Source organism: Oryctolagus cuniculus, chromosome 11, assembly GCF_051225735.1.
Source record: "Oryctolagus cuniculus isolate XC-2025 breed Fujian yellow rabbit chromosome 11, ASM5122573v1, whole genome shotgun sequence".
Lineage (NCBI taxonomy): Eukaryota > Metazoa > Chordata > Mammalia > Lagomorpha > Leporidae > Oryctolagus > Oryctolagus cuniculus.
In genome coordinates this window covers 109,000,626-109,025,000 of record NC_142877.1, presented here as the reverse complement: position 1 = coordinate 109,025,000, position 24,375 = coordinate 109,000,626, and the positions used below count along the sequence as shown (strand labels likewise).

At 44.1% G+C, this 24,375-nt stretch overlaps 1 protein-coding gene across 2 annotated transcripts in view; it reads right to left on the bottom strand.

Annotated features, from left to right (window-relative positions):
- The window catches only part of TCP11L2 (t-complex 11 like 2), a 45,930-nt gene that overhangs the window by 478 nt on the left and 21,077 nt on the right, over window positions 1–24,375 (bottom strand). The window contains exons 6-10 of one of the 2 annotated variants that reach the window (XM_002711428.6): window positions 21,710–21,846; window positions 8,610–8,797; window positions 8,216–8,397; window positions 5,258–5,430; window positions 1–120 (exon numbers count right to left, since the gene is read on the bottom strand). The exon at window positions 1–120 is cut by the window's left edge and continues 478 nt beyond it. In XM_002711428.6, the coding sequence (XP_002711474.2) occupies window positions 1–120; window positions 5,258–5,430; window positions 8,216–8,397; window positions 8,610–8,797; window positions 21,710–21,846 (800 nt within the window). Of the gene's footprint in view, window positions 121–5,257; window positions 5,431–8,215; window positions 8,398–8,609; window positions 8,798–15,167; window positions 15,739–21,709; window positions 21,847–24,375 lie in introns of those variants that run through there. The other variant, XM_089307580.1, reaches the window with a different exon arrangement.

Below are 24,375 nucleotides of genomic sequence, written 5' to 3'. Positions count from 1 at the left end.
GAGAGCCCAGTGCTTCTAGTTCCTGCTGAATGACAGCAAGGCCTCCTGGCACCGGGGGCATACATTTTTGAGGGCTTGGAAGACAAAGTAGACTTTTCATGTATAGTTGGACTCGTTTATCTGTAGGGGGAAAAAAAGATGTTTTTATCTGTCCCATTATTAAAGTACATAATTCTTAAAACAAGAACAAAAAATTATAATAGGTTGATTGCAATAATGTTCTCAATTCTTTACCATTTCCTACACTCAAACTTTTTACAAAGCGGTGTGCTGTTCCTCCCATCAAGGGATGGAGTGTTTTTCTCCATGCCTTGAATCTGGCGGACCTTATGACTTGCTTTGTCCGAGAGAGAATGAAGCAGAAATGCCAGCATGTCCTGCCATGCCCGTGCTCAGGAGGCACGATTCACAGTCGACGCTCTGCCAACCAACACCAAGCGAACAAGCCTTGACTTGCTAGAGTGTGAGAGACCAAGGGGAAGGAAACCGAGATGTTCCAAGTGAGGCAGCCTAGACCAGCCTCTCACCAATCAGTTCTCAGACATCTGAAAAAGAGCTGCTTACCTGAGCCACAGCTGACCAACCACAGATTCATGAGTGAGTCCAGCAAGACCCAAAACTACCCAACTCCTCACAGACTTGTGGGAATACAAAATGTTCATATTTTTAAGCAATGGAGTTTTGGGGTAGCCTGAACTGTATAGCCCTTGTAGAGAGGAATCTGACAAAAGTCAATCCCTAATGTCCATGATTATAATTATGTACACTAAGGCTGAGTTTGAAAACTTGCACTGCTTGTTTGGCCCATGTCATGTTTGTTGTTTGGACTGCTTTAAAAGAAGCCACTCAAAAGCAGGAAGTTTCACATAGAAATCCGAATTTCTGATTCTTCTTGAAACATCTACAGATCCGGCAAATTTAGGCACTTTTATTACTACATGGTCATGGTGACTATACATCTAAGTTTTCCCGGACAGTCAAAGTTTATACATGTCGTCCTGACATAATTAAAAAGAGTCCTCCAAGGGGTTCTGTTTTGGACAACAGATTATATGGTCACCACACGTGGCCAACCTCAACTTCAATCAAGAGACACTGAGGAAGGCCGCCCCAACATACACTCTAGTTTCCCACCTTCCCCACCCTTCTCACTTCACTGCTTCAATGCACCTGAATCTGAGGCTACTGCTGCACAAAAGCACTCAAGTGTGCATAAAAATTAGGCTGCAGATGGACTGGACAAATCAGTCCTGCTGCCTCCAGGCTTTCTCTGCTCGGGCTGCCTCCAGCTTTCTCTGCCTTTGGAAGCAGAAAATTCACAAATAAGAACATTTGCAAAATGCACTCCATCAAAGTTGAACATCTATGACATTAAATGAAGCTCTGATCTTCAAACATTTCTCTCCAAAATCACACAATCCAGCCAGATCTGACCTGGAACTTAGTTTCCAATGTCCCATATACATGGTTTAGAATTGGTTCCTCTTGGGACCTGCATTGTGGTGCAGGGAGGTAAGCTGCCACCTGCAGTGCTGGCATCCCATATCAGAGCTCTGGTTCAAGTCCTGGCTATTCCACTTCCAGTATAGTTCTCTGCCAATGCACCTGGGAAGGCGGTGGAGGGTGGTCCAAGTACTTGGGCCCCTGCCACCCACATAGAAGACCTGAATGGAACTCCAGGCTCCTGCCTTCAACCTGGATCAGTTCCAGCCATTGTGGCCATTTGGGGAGTGAACCACAAGACAGAAGATTTCTTTCTTTCACTCTCTCTCTCTCCCTCTCTGTCTTTTCCCATTCCTCTCTATCACTCTGCATTTGAAATAAATAAAATAAATCTTTCAAAAATTGTTTCCTCTTGCTAGAATGCCCTTCCATCTCATTTCATCTCTGCCCTGAGTCAGAAGCTTCCTTCAATGCCAAGCCTAAAGTTACCTCCTTCCTGTGGCTTCCCAAAGACCTACTCTTAAACTATCACAGCCTATTTTTGCCAGTTGAGAATGTGTCTCTCACCTCTGCTACCAGTGGGCCCTTTGAGGGTGAGGGCTTTGTCTTTGGTATCTTTATATTCCTGGTCTGACATATAGCAGGCACAATGTAAGTGCTGATTGAACTGATGTGAGAATGGAATGAAAAAAGTCTATAATCACCAAACTGAAAACAATGAGACCTGGGAAAGAGTGCAGAGTGGAGAAGGCAGCAAAGATGATCTCAGCCTCATCTGAATTTCAACAAGGAGAAGTCATTCGTGTATCACCTGTAAAACTGAAAATCACTTTCAACAAACATCTACGTTTGAATGCTGTGTGTATACAAATAGTCTACACAGCAGGTGGTCCATACTACCTAAATAATTTTTCCTGTTTTTTGTTATACATTTTAAGAAAAAAAAAAACTGGTTTTAAAGAAAGCTGCCTTTAGAAGTATCTTTTTAAATGGCTAAAAACACAATGAGAGGGGCTGGCACTGTGGCGCAGTGGGTTAAAGCCCTGGTCTGTAGCACCAGCATCCCATATGGGTGCCAGTTTGAGACCTGGCTGCTCCACTTCAAATCCAGCTCTCTACTATGGCCTGGGAAAGCAGTAGAAGATGGCCCAAGGACTTGGGCCCCGGCACCCACATGGGAGACCCAGAAGTGGCTCGTAGCTCCTGTCTTCAGATCAGCATAGCTCCAGCCATTGCGGCCAATTGGAGAATGAACCAGCAGATGGAATACCTCTCTCTATCTCTGCCTCTCCTCTCTCTGTGTAACTCTGACTTTCAAATATATAAATAAATCTTTAAAACACACACACACACACACACACACACACATACACAATGAGAACTGTTATCCCTTTGGGTAAATAAACAGCACACCAGCTAAGAACACAGAAATCAGACTATGGGTACATGGAACAGGAAGGAGAACCATAGTTAACATGGGCCAAGCCCTTATATCCCAGGGATCTTTCCCAAGTGCTTAATCAATTCTAACTACTTAATAGGCAGAAAACTAAGAATTAACTAAATACCAAATTTCCCTTTCGACTGAATATAGACTGTCAGGTCTAACTTCATCACAGATATAACCAGTTTCCCACAAGGTGAATGGCAAAATGAAATCCTTTCAAAACTGCTAGTATACAGACGAGTGGTTCTGTCTCCTCTGCATGTTTTAGGCCAAGACTAAAGCGACAGGGGCATTTGTCCAGATCAGACAGAGTCCCTACCAAAGGTGTGTCTTTGGCTTCCAAAGCTGAATGAGAGACGCTGAAGTAAGTTGCTGGAGTTGCTAGGACAACAATATTTTCAATGAGATTTGAAAAAAAAAAGTTTTCAATTTGCAGAAGTTCGGGAAAGTAAGGCTGAGAAGAGCTGGGTGGACAAAAGTTGCTTTAACGGATCGTCAGAGGCCAATGGGGTGGGGCACTTCCTGTCCCTGTCCGTTCTGACATTGCCAAGTGCTTCCTTTCTCTTAAGCAAATGCCCAGAGCACACTCTGACATTCTGGCCACCCGCCAACAAGCTGCAGGGCTCCCACTGACTCCCATGAGTCAGAGCGGTTAGGAATGTAAGCTCTGGAGTCAGGCTAGGGAAGAACCCAAAGCTGCCCTCAGCTAATTAAGTGACCTTCAGTGAGAGTTACTGAACCTCTTCATGGCCCCCAGGCATTCACCCATAACATTGTCAGCACTGCATGGAGACACAGCAGTTGAGCCAACATGAGGCTGTCCTCTGAGGCCTGCACACTAGTGGACATCCAGCAGTCCACGGCAGGGTCTGCTATGCAGTGTTTCAGTCCCCCAGCCACTCCTTAGCCTCCTAGGAACACCATCTCCCAGGGACCACTGGTTCAGCTGGAGACCACCTGCTGTGAGGGCAGGTCCGTGTCAGCATATGAGCCCATACAGGGTAAGGGCCCAGTCCCAGCTGGCTGTGGTTGTGCTGTTTGTTGCCCTTATCAACTGTCCCCTCTGAATGGCAGCCTCTCCTGCTGCCCACGGTGCTGTGCATCAGCCATGCTCTTTTCTGGAGGCGGGGAGCTGAAGCCTTGTAGCCACACAAACGGGCTGTGGACCTGCACTCCAAGCCCCAGGGATAATGACAAGGCAAACCATTTGAGAGCCACAAACAAATAGAATGTATTTGTATTTTTGCAGCAATGTTGCACTTTGGTATATTCTAATTCTACTCTCCTTCTAGGCTTGGTTCTCAGCCTCTGTAGTAGACACTTGCGTTTTGCCACACACTAGCCTGTGCCCCTTTCTACGGCCACAATGCCCTGATTTTCTTCCAGGGGAACCATCACCTCCCTCCTCTCACCACGTGTCACACGTAAAGAAGGTTGTCCCCTGGCTCACATGTCTCGGGCTTAAGTTCCTTCCCTCTGGCCACAGTGATGATTCAAGAAAGAATACAGACAGCCAGGCTAATGAGCCTCAATACTGGGGCCGCTGTTGAGTTAACAGGGAGGCAGCTTCCCCGTACTTTGCTTCATTTAACCTTGGAAAGACATGGGCTGGAGCCGCAGCCATCCTGCTGTCACAGGAACAGTCTGTGACCACGGCCAGCCCAGAGGAAGGCTGTGCTGAGACATGGAGACGGGAAAACCACGGACACAACTTGAGCTCCCACTGGGCGGAACCAGCAGTCAGGCCTGCTCCTGGTCGTCTCAGTGACGTGAGAAAAGAAATGCTCATTTTGCCTATAGTTGAGAGGTTTAGAGTTTTTGTCACAAGTAACAGAAAAAGCCCTAACTGAGAGCAATTCTCCATTTTTCCAACTCACCAACACAGCATGATGCTGAGATAGCTCCTTTCAGGCCAACGTACAGGAAGAGCCTCCCCCCACTGACCTCCCGGTTCCAGGCCTTTTACTCTTCGTCTCTTTACGCCTGACCACGAAAGGGGCCTCAGTTCCCTCAGGATTACTTGAGAAGAGCCGCTCTCTACTTTCTGCATGCACACTGCCAGCAGGAGGAAGTGGTACAACTGATTTTAGGATTTTAACATTACTGCAGCACTGTGTCATTTTCTTCATAAAACCTATTGGCTGCATGGCTAGGACAGTAAGCCTGGGACCATCTCCTACCCCACTACACATAGACACAGAGGAAGCAGTTAGTCCCAGAGCTTTGCAAATGTTAACACTGCTTTACGTTTATCCTCTGAAAGCAATCCATGTGTTTCAGACTAAAATTTGACTGGCACTAGTCAAAACCAGCCAGCTAAAGTGAATTGGAATTGAAGCAGAAACCAACAAATAAATGAAGACTCACCAATCAAGGTCCAAATAGGATTATCCTCCTCTTCGATGCTTGAAAACTGACCCACGAGATTAGCTTGAACCTCAGCATTTAAAGTGGGTAAGCCTCTCTCCGTCAGGCTCTTGTTGACTTCAACGCAAGTCTGAACACCAACTGAATTCAAGACTTCTTTTAAGTTAGATGTCCTATAACACATAAAAATAAAATCCCACCAGGGAAAGTATATTTTAATTAACTTGTTTCAGATGCCCATCAATTTTCCCTTATGCTGACAACAATTACCTCCATTAGAATGAATTTAGGAAATAGTCACTCCTCCCAGTCCCCAGCCTTCAAATGGAGCAGATTTTTAAATATTCAAAACCACTCATTGTTTAAGTACTGTTTAAACAGGAAGGCAGAATCAGAAAAATGTATTTTTTGAAAAAATAAGTCTACAACCCAATGTACATGCAGGGCTATCAGAAGGGAATGGAAAACATCAATTTACTTCTTAATATAAATACTTTGGTCTGAGTGGTTTCACTCATTTTTTTTTTAATGTGCTTGGAAAATGGGGCAGAATCAATTCATTTATCTGTGCTTGAGAAGTAAATCTATAACACCAATCAAAACAACAGAATGTTCAGAGGTTAAATTATCTAAAACTCCTGACTGATCATAACCAAAGATAGTAAGTGCCATCTTCTAACTAATTTCAAATAATTGATTAATAATCCTAAATATATAGCAATGAAGAAACTGTGAAAAGTAACAAAGAAGTGGGTTATACAAATGATAAGGAAAAAGTGGTAATGAGGAAATTTTCTGGATCTACTTTATTAGGGAATGATAATTAAAAACTGCATCTCCCTAGCCAGAAAAGGTATGTAAGGTAACTCTGTGAAAATGGGAATGAAAGGATGGGAGAAGGGCCCAAGGATAGAAGGCAGTATAATGAGTGAGTGAGAGTAGAAATCACGGAGTATGTGGACCTGGGTTCAAGGTCCTCTCCCGTGGACCTTGTTATATGCCTGTGTTAGCTCTTAGCAGACTGACAGGCATGTAGTCAATGCTTAATGAGAAGAAGAAAAAACAAAATGCTTTTTATTATCGTCATCATTAACAACAATGAAAAAAATCTTGGTTTCTGCCTCGTCTGGAATTTGTTACGCACCTACACTGTACCTACCTTTGGGGTTCCAGAATCCAAGAGTAGATTGTATGAGACAAAACCTTTTACTTCCTGACTTTTTCTCCACTACAAGACACTGCCTTAACTTTCTCCTGCTTTTAACTAGTGAGTTCTTAGGATAAGGAAAAAATTAATTTTAATACCATGGTTTTCTAGTCACAATAGAAAAAGCAAGCTTTTTGCTAGTTTTCAAGATGCATTATCCAATCAAATATAAATGAGAGGCAGGCTGACTGATTATTAGGGATGGTCTGCTTTTTTACATTATGGATGCTTACCCCATCCATAATGAGGGCAACTGGGAATTGACTGTGTCTATTTCCTAACACAGGGAAAAAAAATTAACAGAACAAATACAGAGCCAGATAAACCACCAGAAAAAGCTAAATGGAGGGTGATTTAACAACAGAACAGTTATTAATAGCTAATATTCATCAGGCACATACGATATGCCAGACACCTGTAGTAAGTGCTTCACATGAACCATCTTAAATTCTTACAACTCCAAGGTCAGTACAGTTACAATTGCTTTTTACAGGCGAGGAAGTGATCCTCAGCACGATTCAAGAACATATTCAAGCATCTATAACAAGCAAATAGCAGAGCTTGGATTTAATCCTGGTCTGCCTGACCCAAACTAGTAACCACCTTCTATTTGCTTTACATGAATACCTAAGCAGCACAGGGTGCTGACTACAGGCTTAATAAATAAAAATTTCTGGACAGTAATGGTTACCTAGTGTGGAGAAATGCTAAGATAAGACCAACTGCAAAACAAGAGATTTATTTTTGTTAAAGAACTTGAGTCCTGGACTATGCAATAAAGAAGCCTGGCTGGTTGGCACCAGCATCAGCAGAAAGGGCAGGGCCTTGAAAGAGTCAGACCAGGACTCAGGCCTTTTCTGGTGGTGCAGCCCAAGGCACCTTCTGTTCTTTACTCGAGCATCAGCTAAAAATGAGAAGTTTGGATTCTGTAACCACTCGGGTTCCATTTGGCTCTTAATGTTCTAGGATTTTATCAAAAATGTATATGCCGTCTGAGTAATGGGTCGGAGAATGGGAAGACACGTACATCCCCTTTCAATAGCAGGAAAAAGAGGACTTGTACCCCTCAAACACTGGAAAGGAGGTCTAGCAGGAGGAGCTGGCCCACATAAGACCTATGGAGACGTCTGGCCATTGACCGAGACTAGGGCCATTTTCTGGCTTAGGATTTCCAACAGGATGACCTAAATGCAAAAATCTAAACTGGACTCTAACAGTCAATAACGGTTTGATACAGAAGATGAATTTATCCAAAACAAAACCTCCACTGGACTTGTATCACATCTCTGAAGGACAGAACTGTCATCACCTTCAAAGACTCCATGGAAGGGCGGGTTGGGGAAGTCAGCAAACATTTCACTGCAGAGAAGTGACAGAGTCCTAAGAATCCAGCCTGGAAAACACTTTTTGATAGGGCCATTCGAAACACTGAAGGGGGTGGATTTCTGTTGGTTGGTTGTTCTTCCCACAGTGCTGTCAAAGAAAAGCTCCCGGACACACCCATCCCAAGTGGATATACTACACTCCTCCTGGCACTGGTTACGGAAAACAGCTCTCCCTTCCTACGAGAGGACATCTAAGCTTTCGGAGATATTAAAAGAAAATCTAGAAAAAGGAGGTGTAAGATAGATAAGCTTCTCTAAAGTTTGGTCCTGAACATCACACCCAGATGCCCAAGGTCGTTCTCGTTCTCTGAAACACACGCAGAGCCGTAATATGGAAGGGAGCACATACAAACATTTGGAACTTACTCTTTGTTCATGCCTTCAAGAAGAACAGCTGAAATCCTTTTTAACCTGTTTGCAAGCTCAGGCAGGCCTTCTGTAATAGCACCCACCATGTTGTTGGTAATTAGGGACAGGCAGGCAATAATTTTCAATTGATTCAGCTTTTCTGTCAGTTCCTGAAGACGTGTTCCATCTGTCATGAGTGTCTAGCATATTTATTTAAAACGTAAAAATAGAAAGGGAAGCTCAATACCATGAAAATGTAAAATAAGCAATGTCATATCCAAACTCCCATTTTTATTGGTTTTTAGTAAAATCATTAAAACACATGTAACACAGGCAAGTCAGCTGAATTCAGAGTTAGAACTTAAATACTAGACAACCTGGGGACAGAAAAAAAAAAAAAAAACTCACTCACCTCGGGTAATTCTTTTTTCTGATAATCCCATTGCAACAGCTTCAAGTAACTGTTATTTAGCACCAGTGTAGGACTCAGGCTTGGCTTGGAGCTATTTTCCACCCCAGGAGTTACAGCAGCGTCAGACAAAGAAAGTAATTCTTCACTGACGGATTCTTTTATCCATTCTGTGGTCTGATCAAGAGCACCTAAGAGGAAAAAAGGCCACATATTTGTCCTACAGCTGATTCCTCCCTTCACTTGTGTATTCCACCTGACAGATGCTTTTAGGAATGAAAATGCACAGCCAAGCCCCTCACGAGTTTGCGGTCACATGGAGAGACAGAGCTGTGAACTAACAATTAGAGTAGGACACAGCGAACGCTAAAAGGCTCAGTGGGAGTGCAGAGAGCAGAGGTTGTCCATGAAAGGCTCTGGGCGGAAGAGCTCTGTAAGTGGCACTTGAAGGCAGAAGGCGGATGGAGGAAAGAACGGGCATTCAGGAAGAGCAGCCTGTACAGAGACCTGGAAAACAACAAATGGCACATTCTGGATGCTACAAGAAACCTGTACTGCTGGTCCATGACAAACTAGGTGGAAGAGGGTGCCAGCAGATGGCACTAGATGAGTAGATGGAAGCAACTCACGGATGACCTTGACTTTGGACCACAGAATGTATTTAGACTAAAGGCATTGATTAGTAGACATTTTGGATCCCAGACCCCTCTGAGTGTGATTAGAGCCATTCCTTTCTCAAGATGCATGTCCATGCTCATATGTTTTTTCTCTCTTTTCAGATTCACAGACGCCAAGTTACAAACACCAAGTTATGGGAATGTGCAATCTTTGGATAGCTCTGTTTTGAACATGGAGCGTGATACAATCAGCTGAACATGTTAAAATTGCAGTCATTCAGACAAGAGAATGAAGGCACAAGGGCAGTGGAAGTGAGATAAAGGGGGGTGAAGACATTTATGGGGAACATGCACAGGTCTTGATGACCCTCCCAAATGTGGGAAGTAGGGAAAGAAGGATTCTAGTGTGACTCTCAAATGTTTTCCTTGGACAGCTGGATAAATGGTTGTGCCATTTACTGAGAAAGATACAGAATGCAGGTGAGAAGGGTCTTGAAATATATCTTCTACTTTATATGACTTTTCTAAGGCCACAACCAATTTTCTGGTTGTGAAATCAAACAAACATGCCTCAGTTTTTCCTTTATTTAAAAAAAATCTCTCTAATTAATGCCTGCCCTTCTGAATATATCCCTCTGAAACTCTTTCTGTTCCACCCTCTCCTGGATTCCTCTGGCTGTCCTTCTACATCTCATACCTAAGTCCTTCTTCAACTGCCTGTTCTTTAAGTGACTCTACCCAACTCTACCCGAAGACTCTACCCAACCCACTTTCATTATTCTTCAATCTCACTGGACCATCTTTCTCATTTCCATGGCTTCTATTTCCATCCAAAGGAAGTAGCCCTCATTCCTCTCCTAAGATGATGATATCCTCATCTGTAGAATGAGTGAGTAGGAGAAGTCACTGGATGTGAAGTTGGGAAGAGACACCCAAGTAGCACGACATGACACGGTGCTTCCATTATCCAGGTTCGACAGGTCTATCAACGCTCAAGACTATAGACAATTATGATTATCATTCTCAGTTTACTTGTTTTGTCACACATCAAATACATATTTGTATACAAATAATAATTTCATACAACAAAATGCTTAGCTCTTAAGTGTCCAATTTGGTTAGTTTTAACCATTCCAAATAACTGTGCAACTAGCACTCAAAATAAAACACAGGCTATTTCCACCACCCCAGAAAGTTCCCTCATCCCCCTTCCAGTCATCTGCACCCCCGCTCAGCTACTTTTAATTTCTAACTTCATGAGTTACTTTTGTCTTCTATAGCTTCACATAAGTGGAACTAAAATAATGTTTATTTTTTTATTTTGACCATGTTGTTTTATGTATCATAAGGCTTTTAAAAATCTGTTTTTTTGAGGGGTGGTGCTGTGGCATAGTAAGTTAGGCATCCATCTGTGGTGCTGGCATCCCATATGGGCATCAGTTTGAGTTCCTGCCACTCCACTTTTTTTTTTTTTTTTTTTTACAGGCAGAGTTAGACAGTGAGAGAGAGAGAGGTCTTCCTTTTTCCATTGGTTCACTCCCCAAATGGCTGCTACGGCTGGTGCGCTGCACTGATCCGAAGCCAGCAGCCAGGTGCTTCCTCCTGGTCTCCCATGCAGGTGCAGGGCCCAAGGACTTGGGCCATCCTCCACTGCACTTCTGGGCCACAGCAGAGAGCTGGACTGGAAGAGGAGCAACCAGGACAGAATCTGGTGCCCCAACTGGGACTAGAACCCGGGGTGCCAGCACCACAGGAGGAGGATTAGCCAAGTGAGCCACGGCGCTGGCCCAGCCACTCCACTTCTGATCCAGCTCCCTGCTGATGGCCTAGAAAAGCAGTAGAAGATGGCCCAAGTGCTTGGGCCCCCGTACCCCTGTAGGAGATCTGGAAAAAGCTCCTGGCTCCTGGCTTCAGATCAGCTCAGCTCTGGCCATTGTGGCCATTTGGTGAGTGAACCAGCAGATGGAAGATTTCTCTCTCTCTGCCTCTCTCTGTCTGTAACTCTGCCTGTCAAGTAAATAAATAATTAAAAAAAAAATTTTTTTGAAACAGACTGAGAGTCAAGACATTTTAAAAACAGCAGAGTTCTTGTGTACCCTTCACTCAGCTACCCCCAACAACAACACCTTATATAAGCACAGGACACTGTCAAAACCAGGAAACTGACATCAATACAACATCTTTAACTTAAATACAAATGTAACTAGGCCTTTGCTAATTTTATATACCTTTGTTATTTGTATATACAGTTCTATGACATTTTTACATATGTGGATTCATATAAACATTAGGATACTGAACTATTCCAACACCAATTATTAAAAAAAAAAAAAAAACCCTCCCTCATTACCCCTTAAAAGTCATATTTCACCCCAAACCTAATCTCTGGCATCTACTGATCACTATACCTACGTCACTTTAAGAATGTCGTATAAGCAGAATCTTATAATATGTAACTGTTATGGACTGAGTGTTTGTGTTGCCCTCCCTTCCAAAATCAGTGTATTGAAGCTGTAACTGCCACTGTGATGGTATTTGGAGACTGAGGCTTTGGGGAATGATTAGGGTTAATGAGGTCATGAGAGCAAGGTCCTCCGGATGACACTGGTGCCCTTATAGGGAGAGACACGGGGAGCTTGCTCTCTTTCTCTGTCTGCATGCACGCACTGGAAAAAGGACATGTCAGAAGTGAGAAGGAGGCTAGCTAAACACCAGGAGCCAAATCAGCCAGCACCTTGGTCCTCGACTTCCCAGTCTGCCAAACTGTGAATGGTAACTTTCTGGTGTTTAAGCCACTCAGTCTACGATACTCTGTTATGGCAACCAGAGTAGACCAATATCAGCTCCCATCCAGGTTGTATGTATTAATAGTTTGTTTCCTTTTTATTGCTGAGTAGTATTCCATGGTTTGACGACATCACAGTTCTCTTACCCATTTATTTATCTGCTGAAAGACGTTTGAGTTGTTGGTAGTTTGTGGCCATATACGAGGCTGCTATGAGCATTCATGTATAGGCTTCTTTGAATGTAAGCTTCCATTTCTAGGGGATAATCACCCAGCATTGCAACTGCTTGGTTGTATGCAAAGTGCAGGTTGAACAAGAAACTGACCAACTATTTCCCAGAGAGAGTTTTAAGGTAATTTACTTAATTGTAAGTTATATGATTTAATTTTTAGTAATTCCTGGGCTTACTAGTTCACAAGGTCCCGACAGCAAATGCCTCCCAAGCCAGTGCTAACCATATCCAGCACACCATGGAAGTGCCCATCTCTCTTTTTTCTTTAAAGATTTATTTTATTTATTTGAAAGACAGAGTTACAGAGAGAGAGAGAGAGAGAGAGAGAGAGAGACAGGGAGAGAGAGAAAATCTTCCTTCTGCTGGTTCACTCCCCAAATGGCCACAACAGACAAGGCTGGGCCAGACAGAAGCCAGGAACCAGGAACTTCTTCCAGGTCTCCCACGCGGGTGTAGGCACCCAAGCACTTGGGTCATCTTCCCCTGCTTTCCCAGGCACAACAGTAGGGAGCTGGATCAGAAGTGGAACAGCTGGGACTTGAACTGACCCCCATAAGGGATGAAGCCTCACAGGCTGTGGCTTTACCTGCTATGCAACAGCGCCAGCCTTGGCAGTGCCCATTCTAAAATTAATTGTCAGAGTACTTTACATTTATTCCTTTAATAGATTTGACAACAGCACAATCTATAATGCAGAGAGGTTGATCAACAAGAGAGCTCATCTGCAACAGAGCTCAGGAAACAACACAGCGGGGTCGGTGCTATGGTACAGTGGGTTAAAGCCCTGGCCTGAAGTACCGGCATCCCATATGGGCGCCGGTTCTAGTCCTGGCCGCTCTTCTTCCAATCTAGCTCTCTGCTTTGGCCTGGGAAAGCAGTAGAAGATGGCCCAAGTCCTTGTGCCCCTGCACCCACGTGGGAGACCTGGAAGAAGCTCCTGGCTTTGGATCAGCACAGCTCCGGCCGTTGTGGCCATCTGGGGAGTGAACCAGCAGATAGAAGACTTCTCTCTCTGTCTTTACCTCTCTCTGTAATTCTATCTTTCAATTAAATAAATCTTTTTTTTTTTTTTAAAGAAAACAACACAGCATGGGAAGCAAATAGACTGTAAGTCTAATTTCCATTGTAGATGAATGAATTCCAATTAACCATAACCTAGCAGTGAAGAATTCAACATGGAACTAAGAACTTGTGCTAGGTTCTCCTCTGAAGGGTAAACGGCTGGGGAGGTGGCTGAGTGCATGGCCTCTGAGCCAGGCAGTCTCAACTTAAACCTGGCCTTTATTACCCCTTAGTTGTATGCTTTGGAACACTTACGTTACTTCATGTCTCCTTCAGTTTCCTCATCTAAAAAGTGGTGTTAATAATAGGCCCCTCCTGCAGTCGAGGATTCAGCAAAGACATGCAAAACTGTTTCTGGCACTTAGGAAATGGCAAGTGTTGGGAGCTCCTTAAACGCTCCACACATCCTTTGAAAGGTGTGTGTGTGTGTGTGTGTGTGTGCGCGCACGCGCGTGGTGGGGCTAAGGGGGAATGTCTGTCGTCACTTGCAGTTATTTTGGTTTCTGAAGCTCAGGAGCTCCCTTCTCTGCCAATCATTGTTGAAGCTACCCCACACAGAAGTGGCTGTGCACAGCACAAAATAAGTGAGCAGGCTAAGTTTTTATTTGTCTTCTTCTCGCTCTCTTTTAAGACCAGTTGGTGTGCTAGCTCAAGGAAGTGGAATCTCACCAGATCTCTTTAAAGGAGATGCTAACTAGAAATCAGCTAGAACTGAAAATCCAGTCTATTTAGCATGATCCCTAGTACTTGGTACTAAGGGCTATTCCAGAAAGGAGGGTGGGCGGGAAGGAAGGAAGGAGTCACTGAACTTTGAGTTCCACACTTAACCCGACCTTAAACAACGTGTGATGAGTTAGGCTGTCCTTTCAGTTAAACAAGTCTATTTATCAAGTCCAATTCTTCTGCACTAAAAATATGTATCATTGGAAATGAGGTTTTATAGTTGAATGTATTTAATTTTCAAGCATGTGGCATTTAAATATTACTATACTATAAATCATTATGAATAGGTGCCTAACAGTTATTACTAGCATAATTCCTTTAGTAATAGTAGTTTCTGTTGACAAACAAATGCAACCCACACAGAATTGCTACCAAAGGTGCCTCTGCCAGTGCTTGTCCTGGCAGGTGGACACAGAACCTCCAGATGATGGAAGGACGGCAAGAAGGCAGCAGAAGGCACCGCCATCAGCTGTGACTCGCGGAGACGAGACTGCCCTCAAACACAAAACAACCCCCAAGTGCTCGACTGCCGATTTCCTCGCTTACTGAAACCCAAATGGTCCTGGAATGTGAACACACTTCTCTGGGCCATCAAGAAATGGATTCATTCGAATCGGCTAGTTACAGCAGGGATTCTAGAGCCCTGCACAGTGGACATTTTGAGTTGGATAATCTCTGTGGGGTGGTGAGCTGTTCACAGCAGGACGTTTTGCAGCTGCCTGGAGTGGCCTGTCCACCAGGAGCCAGAGACACTCCGCAGCCTCTCTACCCTCCCACCTTGTCCTTCCAGGTTGCTACAATTTAAAGTGTCTCAGGGCCGGCGCGCTGTGGCTGCTCCACTTCTGATCCGGCTCTCTGCTGTGGCCTGGGAAGGCAGTGGAGGATGGCCCGAGTCCTGGGGACCCTGCACCTGCATGGGAGACCCAGAGGAGGCTCCTGGCTTCGGGCTGGCACAGCTCCAGCCTTTACGGCCAGTTGGGGAGTGAACCAGTGTATGGAAGACCTCTCTCTCTGCCTCTCCTTCTTTCTCTGTGCAACTCTTTCAAATAAATAAATAAATCTTTAAAAAATAATAAAAAAAACAGAGTCTCTAGACATGGCTGAGTGCCCCCTGGGAAAAGGAGTAAAATCACCGTTTGCTGAGAACCTAGATGACAATTAGTATTTATTTACTTTTGTTCACAAGTAGTTTTTCCAATCTTGAGTAAATGAAGTCTGACATACTGGAGACTATTCGAGAAGGCTTAACCTTGGGATGCAGCGTTTCTCTACAGAGGCTGGCTGTTCACTTTGTCTTACCTGTGACCCAGTTCTAATGTTTCCCATGAGAAGTAAATTGCTTTTTATACTACAGTTCCTATAAAACTCTTGATCATTTATGAGTAGCTCTGTTCACGATACTAAAGCAACACCAGCACGAAAACTTCACAGCTCTGCTCCCCGGTTGTCAAATTTTGTTCCTGGTTTGCTACTTCTGTTTACAAAGATGCAAAAGACTTGCAGTCTTTTATTTAGAAGACATCCAACTGAGAGAGAGAGCAAGTGTAAATCATTGTGGATATAATTACAATGTGGCAGTAATAAGCATTTATACTGCGAATTTAATCACTTGCAGCTGACACACTTAAAAGCCCATTTAGTTATCTTGAACAAAAGCAACAGTGTGGCGTAGGGGTTCTCAATCCTGGTTGACTTGAGTATCACCTGGGGAGCTGTAAAAAGAAAAAAAATAATCCTGGGCACAGCTCCTGGAGATTCTGATTTAATCAGACTGGGACAGGGCACAAGCATCTATAGTTAAATGCCCCAGGTGATTTTATGAGTCCTTAAAAGTGAGTGTGACTAGGAACACACAAAGCGCATATGTTGGTTCTTCCTCCAGGATCTGCTGAGATTCCACCCCCACGAGCTAGCACTAGCTTCTCTATGTGGCTCCAAAGGCAAGGTTCCACAGCTCTGGCAGCCTTGGTTTTCCATGGGGACAGAAATAAGAGCTTCTCCATTTGCTCACTCAGTGATGACTACTGAGTACCTACCATGTGCCAGGTACTGAGGCTTCAAAGATCAATAAACATGGTCCTGCTCTCAAAATGTTCTAGTAGGAGAGCGAAACAAAAACAAGCCATGGCCATACAGGTGCATTTACTGGACTGCCCCAGTTTTCAGTCAGAAGAACCTAGTTCCCTCAGGCAGGACATCTGCTGTTTTTGACCAGCAACACTTCGCCCTCCCTTCTTTTGGTACTGATTTTTCTCAGAAACTACGTTCTCCCATTCCATGTTTTCTTGTGTGAGTATCAGTAAAAACGCCCTGTGCCTCCATGACCAGGGAGGGGTTGGCTCAAGTCGTATGTCCATCAGACTCTGCTGGGACTTCAGTGTTCAAGGATGGCCCACATTCCACAGCAGCCATCCTACCCATGGAGCCTGGAGTTTCCTTGGTTTTCGTGCCCAGATTCTGACATACATCTGGGTTTCTGGCATTTCAGCTTTTCCTTCAATCCTGTGAACTATCCTCGTCCTTCCATTCACTTCTTTGTTTTGCTAAGTCAGCTAGAGTTGGTTTCTGTTGCTTTGCAATATAACACAAACTGAAAAATTCCAAAGAAAATAATAAAAGTCACAGCTAGGTTTAATCTGGACTTGGACTGGGGAGATCTGGCTACCAGTCCTGGCTGTACTGCTTAGTAACTGTGTGACTGACTGAGGTCGTTGCTGAATATATCAGTCTGTCTGTCTTTAAAATGTTCCACAGGGATGGGCATTATGGCACAGCAGGTTAAGCTACCACTTGGGATGCCCACATCTCATATCACCATGCCAGTTAGAGTTCTGGCTACTCTGCTTTCTTTCCAGCTTCCTGCTATGTGCACCATGGGAGGCAGCAGATGATAATCCAAGTTCTTTGGTCCCTGCCACCCACATGGGAGATGTGGGTGGAGTTCTGGGCTCCTGGCTTTGGAATGGCCCAGACTGGTGGTTGCAGGCATTTGGGGAATGAACCAGTGGGTAGAACTCTCTCTCCATCCTACCCTTCCTCCCTTCCTCTCTGACACTCTGTTTTTCAAGTAGATGGAAAAAAAACTAATGTTGTACATGATAAATATATACAGTTTAAATAAATGAATTAATAAAGTGTTCCACAAATATTTCCTGATTGCCTTAAGTGCCAGTAAAAGACAATCACAGTGCTCTTTGATATATATCTGAGAAAGGAATTGTTGCCCCATAGGGCTTTTGGAAAGAAAGAATTACATGAAATAAAGTTAATGAAATATTTTATGAAATATAAATGTTATCCAAGTAAAACTTTATCTTTCTAGGAACCTTAAAAATTACTAAGGTTCCTACCCAGCAATAATCTGTAACTCTATCCACAGATAATTTAGTTGGATCTCATGTGTTTATCTTATTGATGCTTAGTAAAAACACCCAATTACTACCTAAGGTTTTCCTGAGTACATTTTATATTTTTAAAAAATTCATTTATTTATTTGAAAGGCAGAATGACAGAGAGAGATGGAGAGACTCAGAGAGAGGTTCCATCTGCTCTTTCACTCCCCAAATAGCTTCAACAGCCAGGTCTGGGCCAAGCCGAAGCCAGGACCCCAGAACTCATCTGAGTCTCCCACATGCGTGGCAGGGGCCCAAGTACTTGGGCCATCTTTGGCTGCTTTCCCAGGTGCAACAGCAGGGAGCAGCATTAGAAGGAGAGTAGCCAGGGCTAGAACCAATGTGGGATGCCAGTGTTGCAAACTGTGCTTAACCCACTGTACCACAACACTGACTCCCTTGGGTATATTTTCTCCTATGACAAAACAAAATACAAAGGGTCTTTGAAAAGTTTATAAAAATGCATATTATGCAAAAACTATGTAAGGATTTCAATTTTTTTACATAAGAATACACTTATTTTTCAATTCCATTTTTCCACAAATATACTGCAGTCCCATTGCATTTTCCTGGAGTCCATTCAGAAATCCAGAGTACTTTTCTGTAGTAATTTTCCAGTAATCATTACATAAAAATCATGTGCACACAAAAATCTAACACTTTCATTCTGTCTGACACTGTGAGACTCTTATTTTGGTATTAGGACACAGGGGCTGACTTTTGGCAGAGTGACTAGGGGATATAATTAACAGCTGATATACCCTCTGCTTTCTGGATTCTTGATTTCTCTAGTGGGGCAATAATGACTTATATGCATAGCTGTATTTAATGTCATCTTAAATCTCTGGAAATAGCCAAGTCAATGTGAAAGGTGTAAATTATTACAAGTTACTCAACCCAGGTTTTAAGTAGAGAAGGAAATAATTTGAGAGGAGTAAAATTACAATTCAACCCTACATTAAGGAATGAGCTCAAGATTCCAAGCTATCTTGATTCAAGACAAGGGCACATTTTGAGAACATACACACAGGCACAGGCACACAAAAGAAACCAACCACTTCAGTCTCACAAAAATGCTGTTAAGAATGCATTTGCTACAGTTCAGGTTTCACATTCTAATAGGGTCCTATTTCTCTTAATCCCTTTCCCTTGAGAGCTAAAAACCACAAAGTGCTTGAAGTCACAGAATTGTGGAAGGATCCTTAGAAGTCATTGAGCCTTTCGGCCTGCATTGTGGTACAGGAGGTTAAGCCTTTGCCTGCAACACTGGCATCTAATATGCATGCCATTTCAAGTCCTGCTGCTCCACTTCTGTTCCAGCTCCCTGCTAATGCACCTGGGAAAGCAGCAGAAGATGGCCCAAGCATTTGGGCCCCTGCCACCCACATGGGAGATCTGGATGGAGTTTCAGGCGCCTAGCTTCAGCCTGGTCCAGCCCCAACCATTGCAGGCATTTGGCTAGTGAACTAGCAGATGGAATATCCCCCACAGGCAGATGCAATGTTGCTTGAGGTCAGACAGTGCTGCACGCTGTGTAAATGCACACGCTGTGATGCAAAGGCCAACACTGGCCATCCAGGCTCTACTACTTGCTTGTAGGCCCCTAGGGTATGTGCCCAAACCTCCATTTCCTCATCTATAAATAGGGGGTGATAATACTACCAACCTCTCAGGGCTACTGTGAGGCCTAAATGAAGTAATAATGTTAACTGTTTGGCACACAGTAAGGACTTGGCAAGTAACAAATGCTCAGATACGTTAGCTAGCACTAGCAACATAGAGGCCCATTCCAGTACTAGCAACATAGAGGCAACACAGAGGCCCATTCCAAAGTTTAAAGAGCTCCAACTGTTAAGAAGGTCAGACTGGCTGGGGCTTCCTTCCTATGGCTCCTGGTCATCACCACAGAGCTTAACCAAAGTCTGCACTTCTGTCAATGGGTGGGGTGGTGCCTGGCCCACCTGAGTCTCCTTGGTACCAAGCAGAACGTGGCCGGCTTCAGCGACCATTCCTCATGTGGCTCTCCACGCCCTTTACCCTGGATGCTTTCCTGCCTGCCACAGCTCTGTCTGAAGTGGCACTTGGTTTGTTCACTATTTTGGCAGAAAAGTTCAGTCTATAGAGGGGTGGCAGAGGATCACGTAACTCTGTTCGGATGTGGTTAATGAATTGTGGTGCCAAGGCTCTGCCAGTGAGCCTCTTGCCGGCAATGCAACACCTGACACTTCAGTCCCCCACTGGGGATAACTGCACTTAGCTCACCGGGTAGTTGGTAACAGTGAGGATTCAGTGAGGTCATACTTCCTCTACTTCCGTTCTTCCCTGATCTCCCTCCAGTCTGGGTTCCAGGCCCACAAGTCCACTGAAACTGCTCTCCCATGGTTACCAACGGTCTTCACATGGTTACTATTGGATGGTCAAGCCTTAGCCTTCCTCCTTCCTCACCACCTGACAGCACCTACCACCCCCTCTCACATCCACCTGCTTCAAACATGTCTTCACTTGCCTTGTAGGACTCACTGACTCCTGACCTCCATACTCCTTCTCGGGCTACTCCTTCACAGTCCCCATTGCTGCATCCTCCTCCTCATCTCAACCTGCAGATGCTGGAGTGTCCCAGGCCAGTCCCCTTCAACATCTACACTCGCTGCCCAGGCTGTGTCACCCAGTATAATCCAGGGATAAATAAGGGCATGGACTGCAGGGCCAGCTGCCGAGCTCAGTCCCAACTCCATGTCTTACAATCTATGTTATGCAGGGAAGTAATTTAACCTCTTCCTGCCGACAGCTTCCTCATCCATAAAAGTGGGGGAGAAGACTTCCCATTGGTGGTGTAAGGGTTACATCAGTTAATGCATGTAAGGTGCCTAGCCCGTGATAAGCTATCTAGTTCCATGGCTTTATACAAGGGTACCTCAAAAAGCGGTGGGAAAATGAAATTAAAAGATAATTTTCATGAATTTTTAGAAGACCCCTTGTATACAACATATTGATGATTCCTAATTGTACACCCATAGTTCATACAATTCCTCTCCACTCCAGTTTCTTCTATCTAAATGCCAATGTCCATCTCCACATTGATGTCAAGCCAGATCTGAAAGATCATATATCTGAAACTGACTTCTTATCCTCCATCATTTCCCATCCCCCTTCTCCCTTGTCTCTCTCATCTCACTAAAATACACCACCATCCACCCAGTTGCCCAGACCAAGAACCTTAAACGTATTCCAAGCTCCTCTTTGTTCCCCCTTACTAAACGCCAGCAAATCTACTCTTCCACCACTACCACGTAGGACACGACATCACTATTTCCTGCCTGAGCAACTGCTCCCCTCTTTGCTCTCAACAATTTGTTATCTGCCCTGGTATGGTCACCTGGGACTGTTCCTAGAAATGCACTGTAAGGCACAAACCTCAGAAAATGTACTTATGCAAACTAAGATGGCTATGACATCACTGCATGATAATCTTCCAGGCTCTCCATCAGGTATGGGTCTGTTGGCAGAAATGTCATGCGGCTCATGACCGTATTTTCAAAAATTAATATCAGATGTCACTTCCCAACTTAGAACTCTCCAATAACTTTCCATCATACTTGGACTGAAATCTACTCCTCTGGTTATTACCAGGGGCCTAGGAGACCTGTCTCTGTCTGCCTCCCTCAGCCTCATCTCCCATCACTCTTCCCTTACCTACCCTGCTTCAGCCACAGTGTCTGTCTTGCATTTATCAAACTTCACAAGCAAGATTCTGTCTCAGGTCTTTGTACTTGCAGCTCCCTCTGGCTAGAATGTTCCTTCTCTCAGATTTTTCACACACTCTTTCTCACTGTTTTTGCAAACCTTGCTCAAGGGTTCCTTATTAAAGAGGCCTCCCCAGTGTATCTCATCAAGAAGTCTCCCCTTACACTCTTTTCTATGCTATTACTGTTGATGTCCTTATGCTGTTTTTCTTTACAGAACTTAATATGTTTGAAAATATGCTTGCTTATTAGTCATGCCTACTAGAATCTCAGCTCCTTGGGAATGCAACTTTATTCCATTTTGTTATCTACATAAACCGTACCACCTAAGCAGTTTCTGGAATATAGCAGGTGCTCAGTAAATATTTCTTGAATGAATGAAGAAGTCAATAGTACTAAGTACATACTTGGAACAGAGAAAACAACTGTAAATTTTGTTATGTCATTTTATAAGGTCAAAAGATGTTTCACAGCAAGGTCAAAATTCTTTATCTAGGTATCATATTGACACCCAACTTCAATATAAATACACATTATAGTATACTTACTTGGAGTTTCTTCCAAAATTTCCTGGAACTTGGTTCTCTCATATTCCACCAACTGGCGTTGAAGGTGTGGTCTAAGGCTCCTAATTGTAAAATTGGCCATGTCCATTTTCATGAGGTCCAGGACATGAAATATTTGTCTATAAATTTTAGAATGAAAATAGAGAGGTGATTAAGGAGCTAAGCCAAAATTCATTAACTATTACCTAGGTTACAGGCTGGAAAAGGGAAACATCCCCCAAACTCCAATTGCCATTTGGCAAGGTCACTCAGCAGAGAAGGTCATGCTTTTGTGTAGCAAATATGTTCCATAGATCGCAAGAGTTATTTACTTCAGCAGACTTAAGACCTCCAGCTGACCCGTTACATCCAGTCATAAACTGACAGGAAGACAGCTAAGAAGCGTATCTTAGCAACGATAGAAGAAAACTTCAAGAAGGATGTCCATTTGAAAGCCCTGAAATCTCAAGGTATCTGAACATAGTACATGTGGTTTTTATTCACAAGGGAATAAGGAAACAAATAGTGGAAGAAAGGAAGGATGGGTGGTGGAGCTCCAAAGGAAACATACTTCATTTCAGAGCTGGGCAGCCCTGTGTGCAAATCCAGCTTTACCAATGACCAGATTGGTGGCTATGCATAAACTACCCCCATCTCCTTGAGCCTCAAGTTTCCTCATCTGTGAAACAAGAGGACAGCATCAACCTTGGAGGGAAGTGGTGAACAGTCAATGAGATAATGAATGTGTAGTGCAGGAGCAGTGGCACCCAGTAGATGCTCAATAAAGACCAAGACTGTAGATTTGATATCATTCACAGGTAACAAAGGAACTGGAAGAAAGGATCCCTCACCAAGCATCACCATCAGCCAGAATTGAGCACAACTCATACTCATTTTATAGCAAGTGTCACCTTGAGAGGCCATCAATTTGCCCAAGGTCACAAAGTAAGTTACTTGCTACATGCACACCAGCTTCGTTCTAATGTTCCCAACTGATACATGAAACTCAATTCTTGGGGCTTGCGGGGCCGGCATCCCATATGGTTGCCGGTTCTAGTCCCGGATGCTCCTCTTCCAATCCAGCTCTCTGCTGTGGCCTGGGAAAGCAGTAGAAGATGGCCCATCCCTGCACCCAGATGGGAGACCAGGAAGAAGCACCTGGCTTCTGGCTTCAGATTGGCGGAGCTCCGGCCATTGCGGCCACTTGGGGAGTGAACCAATGGAAGGAAGACCTTTCTCTCTCTCTCTCTCACTATCTGTAACTCCACCTCTCAAATAAATAAAATTAATCTTCATAAAAAAAAAACACCCCAATTCTTAAAATTGTTGTATTCATGCTTAAAAGGAGAAAAACTCCTCTAGAGCAAAAAGCGTTGCTGACTCCTGTTTCACTTAGGGTCACAGGAAGTTGCTGTTGATGCACAGGCAGAGGAGATTCTCAGGACTTCACATACACTTCCCAAGGGGAGCAGCAGCACAGGCGGCTAGCTGAGCACAAGAGGCCCACGTCCCCTCTCTGCAGAATTATAACTGCAAAGTGTGCTTTCAAAAGCAACTACCATTCCTGGGCCCACTTTTATCTTTTTAAGATTTATTTATTTGAAAGGCAGAATGATAGAGAGGGAGAGAGAGAGTTATCTTCCATCTACTAGCTCGCTCCCCAAACAGCCACAACAGCTGGGGCTAGGTCCAGAAAGAAGCCAGGAGCTCAGCACTCCATCTGGGTCTCCCACATGGGTGGCAGGGGCCCATGGGCCATTTCCTTTGTCTTCACAGGCACGCTAGCAGGGAGTCAGATCAGAAGTGGAAGAGCAGGAGTTGAACTGCCACTACAGGTGGCAGCTTCGCTCACTGTGCTAGAGCAACTGGCCCCCTATCCAGGTGGGACCTTCTGACGAGTCACGGTTAAGAGACTGATTCTTGCAGGATGAGGTAGCTGCAGAGTGGGTATGCCATTCTTATGGTCTCTTGCCATTTACTAGCTGAATGAACAGATTCTGAGGATGTGGGCAAGTATGGAGCCAAGGACAAGGGTCCTTTAAAAACATGTAAATGGCTAAGAACTCCAGGATTGGCCTGGGATATGAATATGGAACAGATTTTTATCAGTTAGATTCCTGAGAATTCAGAGTTTATGTGTTATAACAGCTAGTGACCCCAACTAGCGAAGAAGTCTTCCTTGACTAGATTAAGACACCTGCTGGAATCTCAGCCCTCTACTTCCCCTTCCATAGCACTTAGCAAATTGGTAATGGCTTATTCGAGGTCTGTCTGTCTCACTGCTGGACTGTAAACTTGTGGCTGTCTGGGATTATACCTATTTTCCATATCACTGCATGCTGTGGTTTGAATCTGTCCTCCCACGTTCACTGGTTGGAAAATTAACTTCCAATGCAACAGTGTTGAGAGGTGGGACCCTTAAGAGATGAAGAGGTCATAAGGGCTCTAGCCTCATAAATGGATTAATATTCTAATCGTGGGAGTGACTTTGTTATGGTGAGAGTGGGTCTGTTACAAAATGAAGTCCGACATTATTCCCACCTCATGCGTGCGTGCCTGTTCTCGTGCCATTCTACCTCCACCATGGGATGGTGATATAACTCGCTTGGCAGAAGCAGGCTCCTCAACCCAGGATTTCCCAGTCTCCAAGACTGTAAGAAACACCTGTC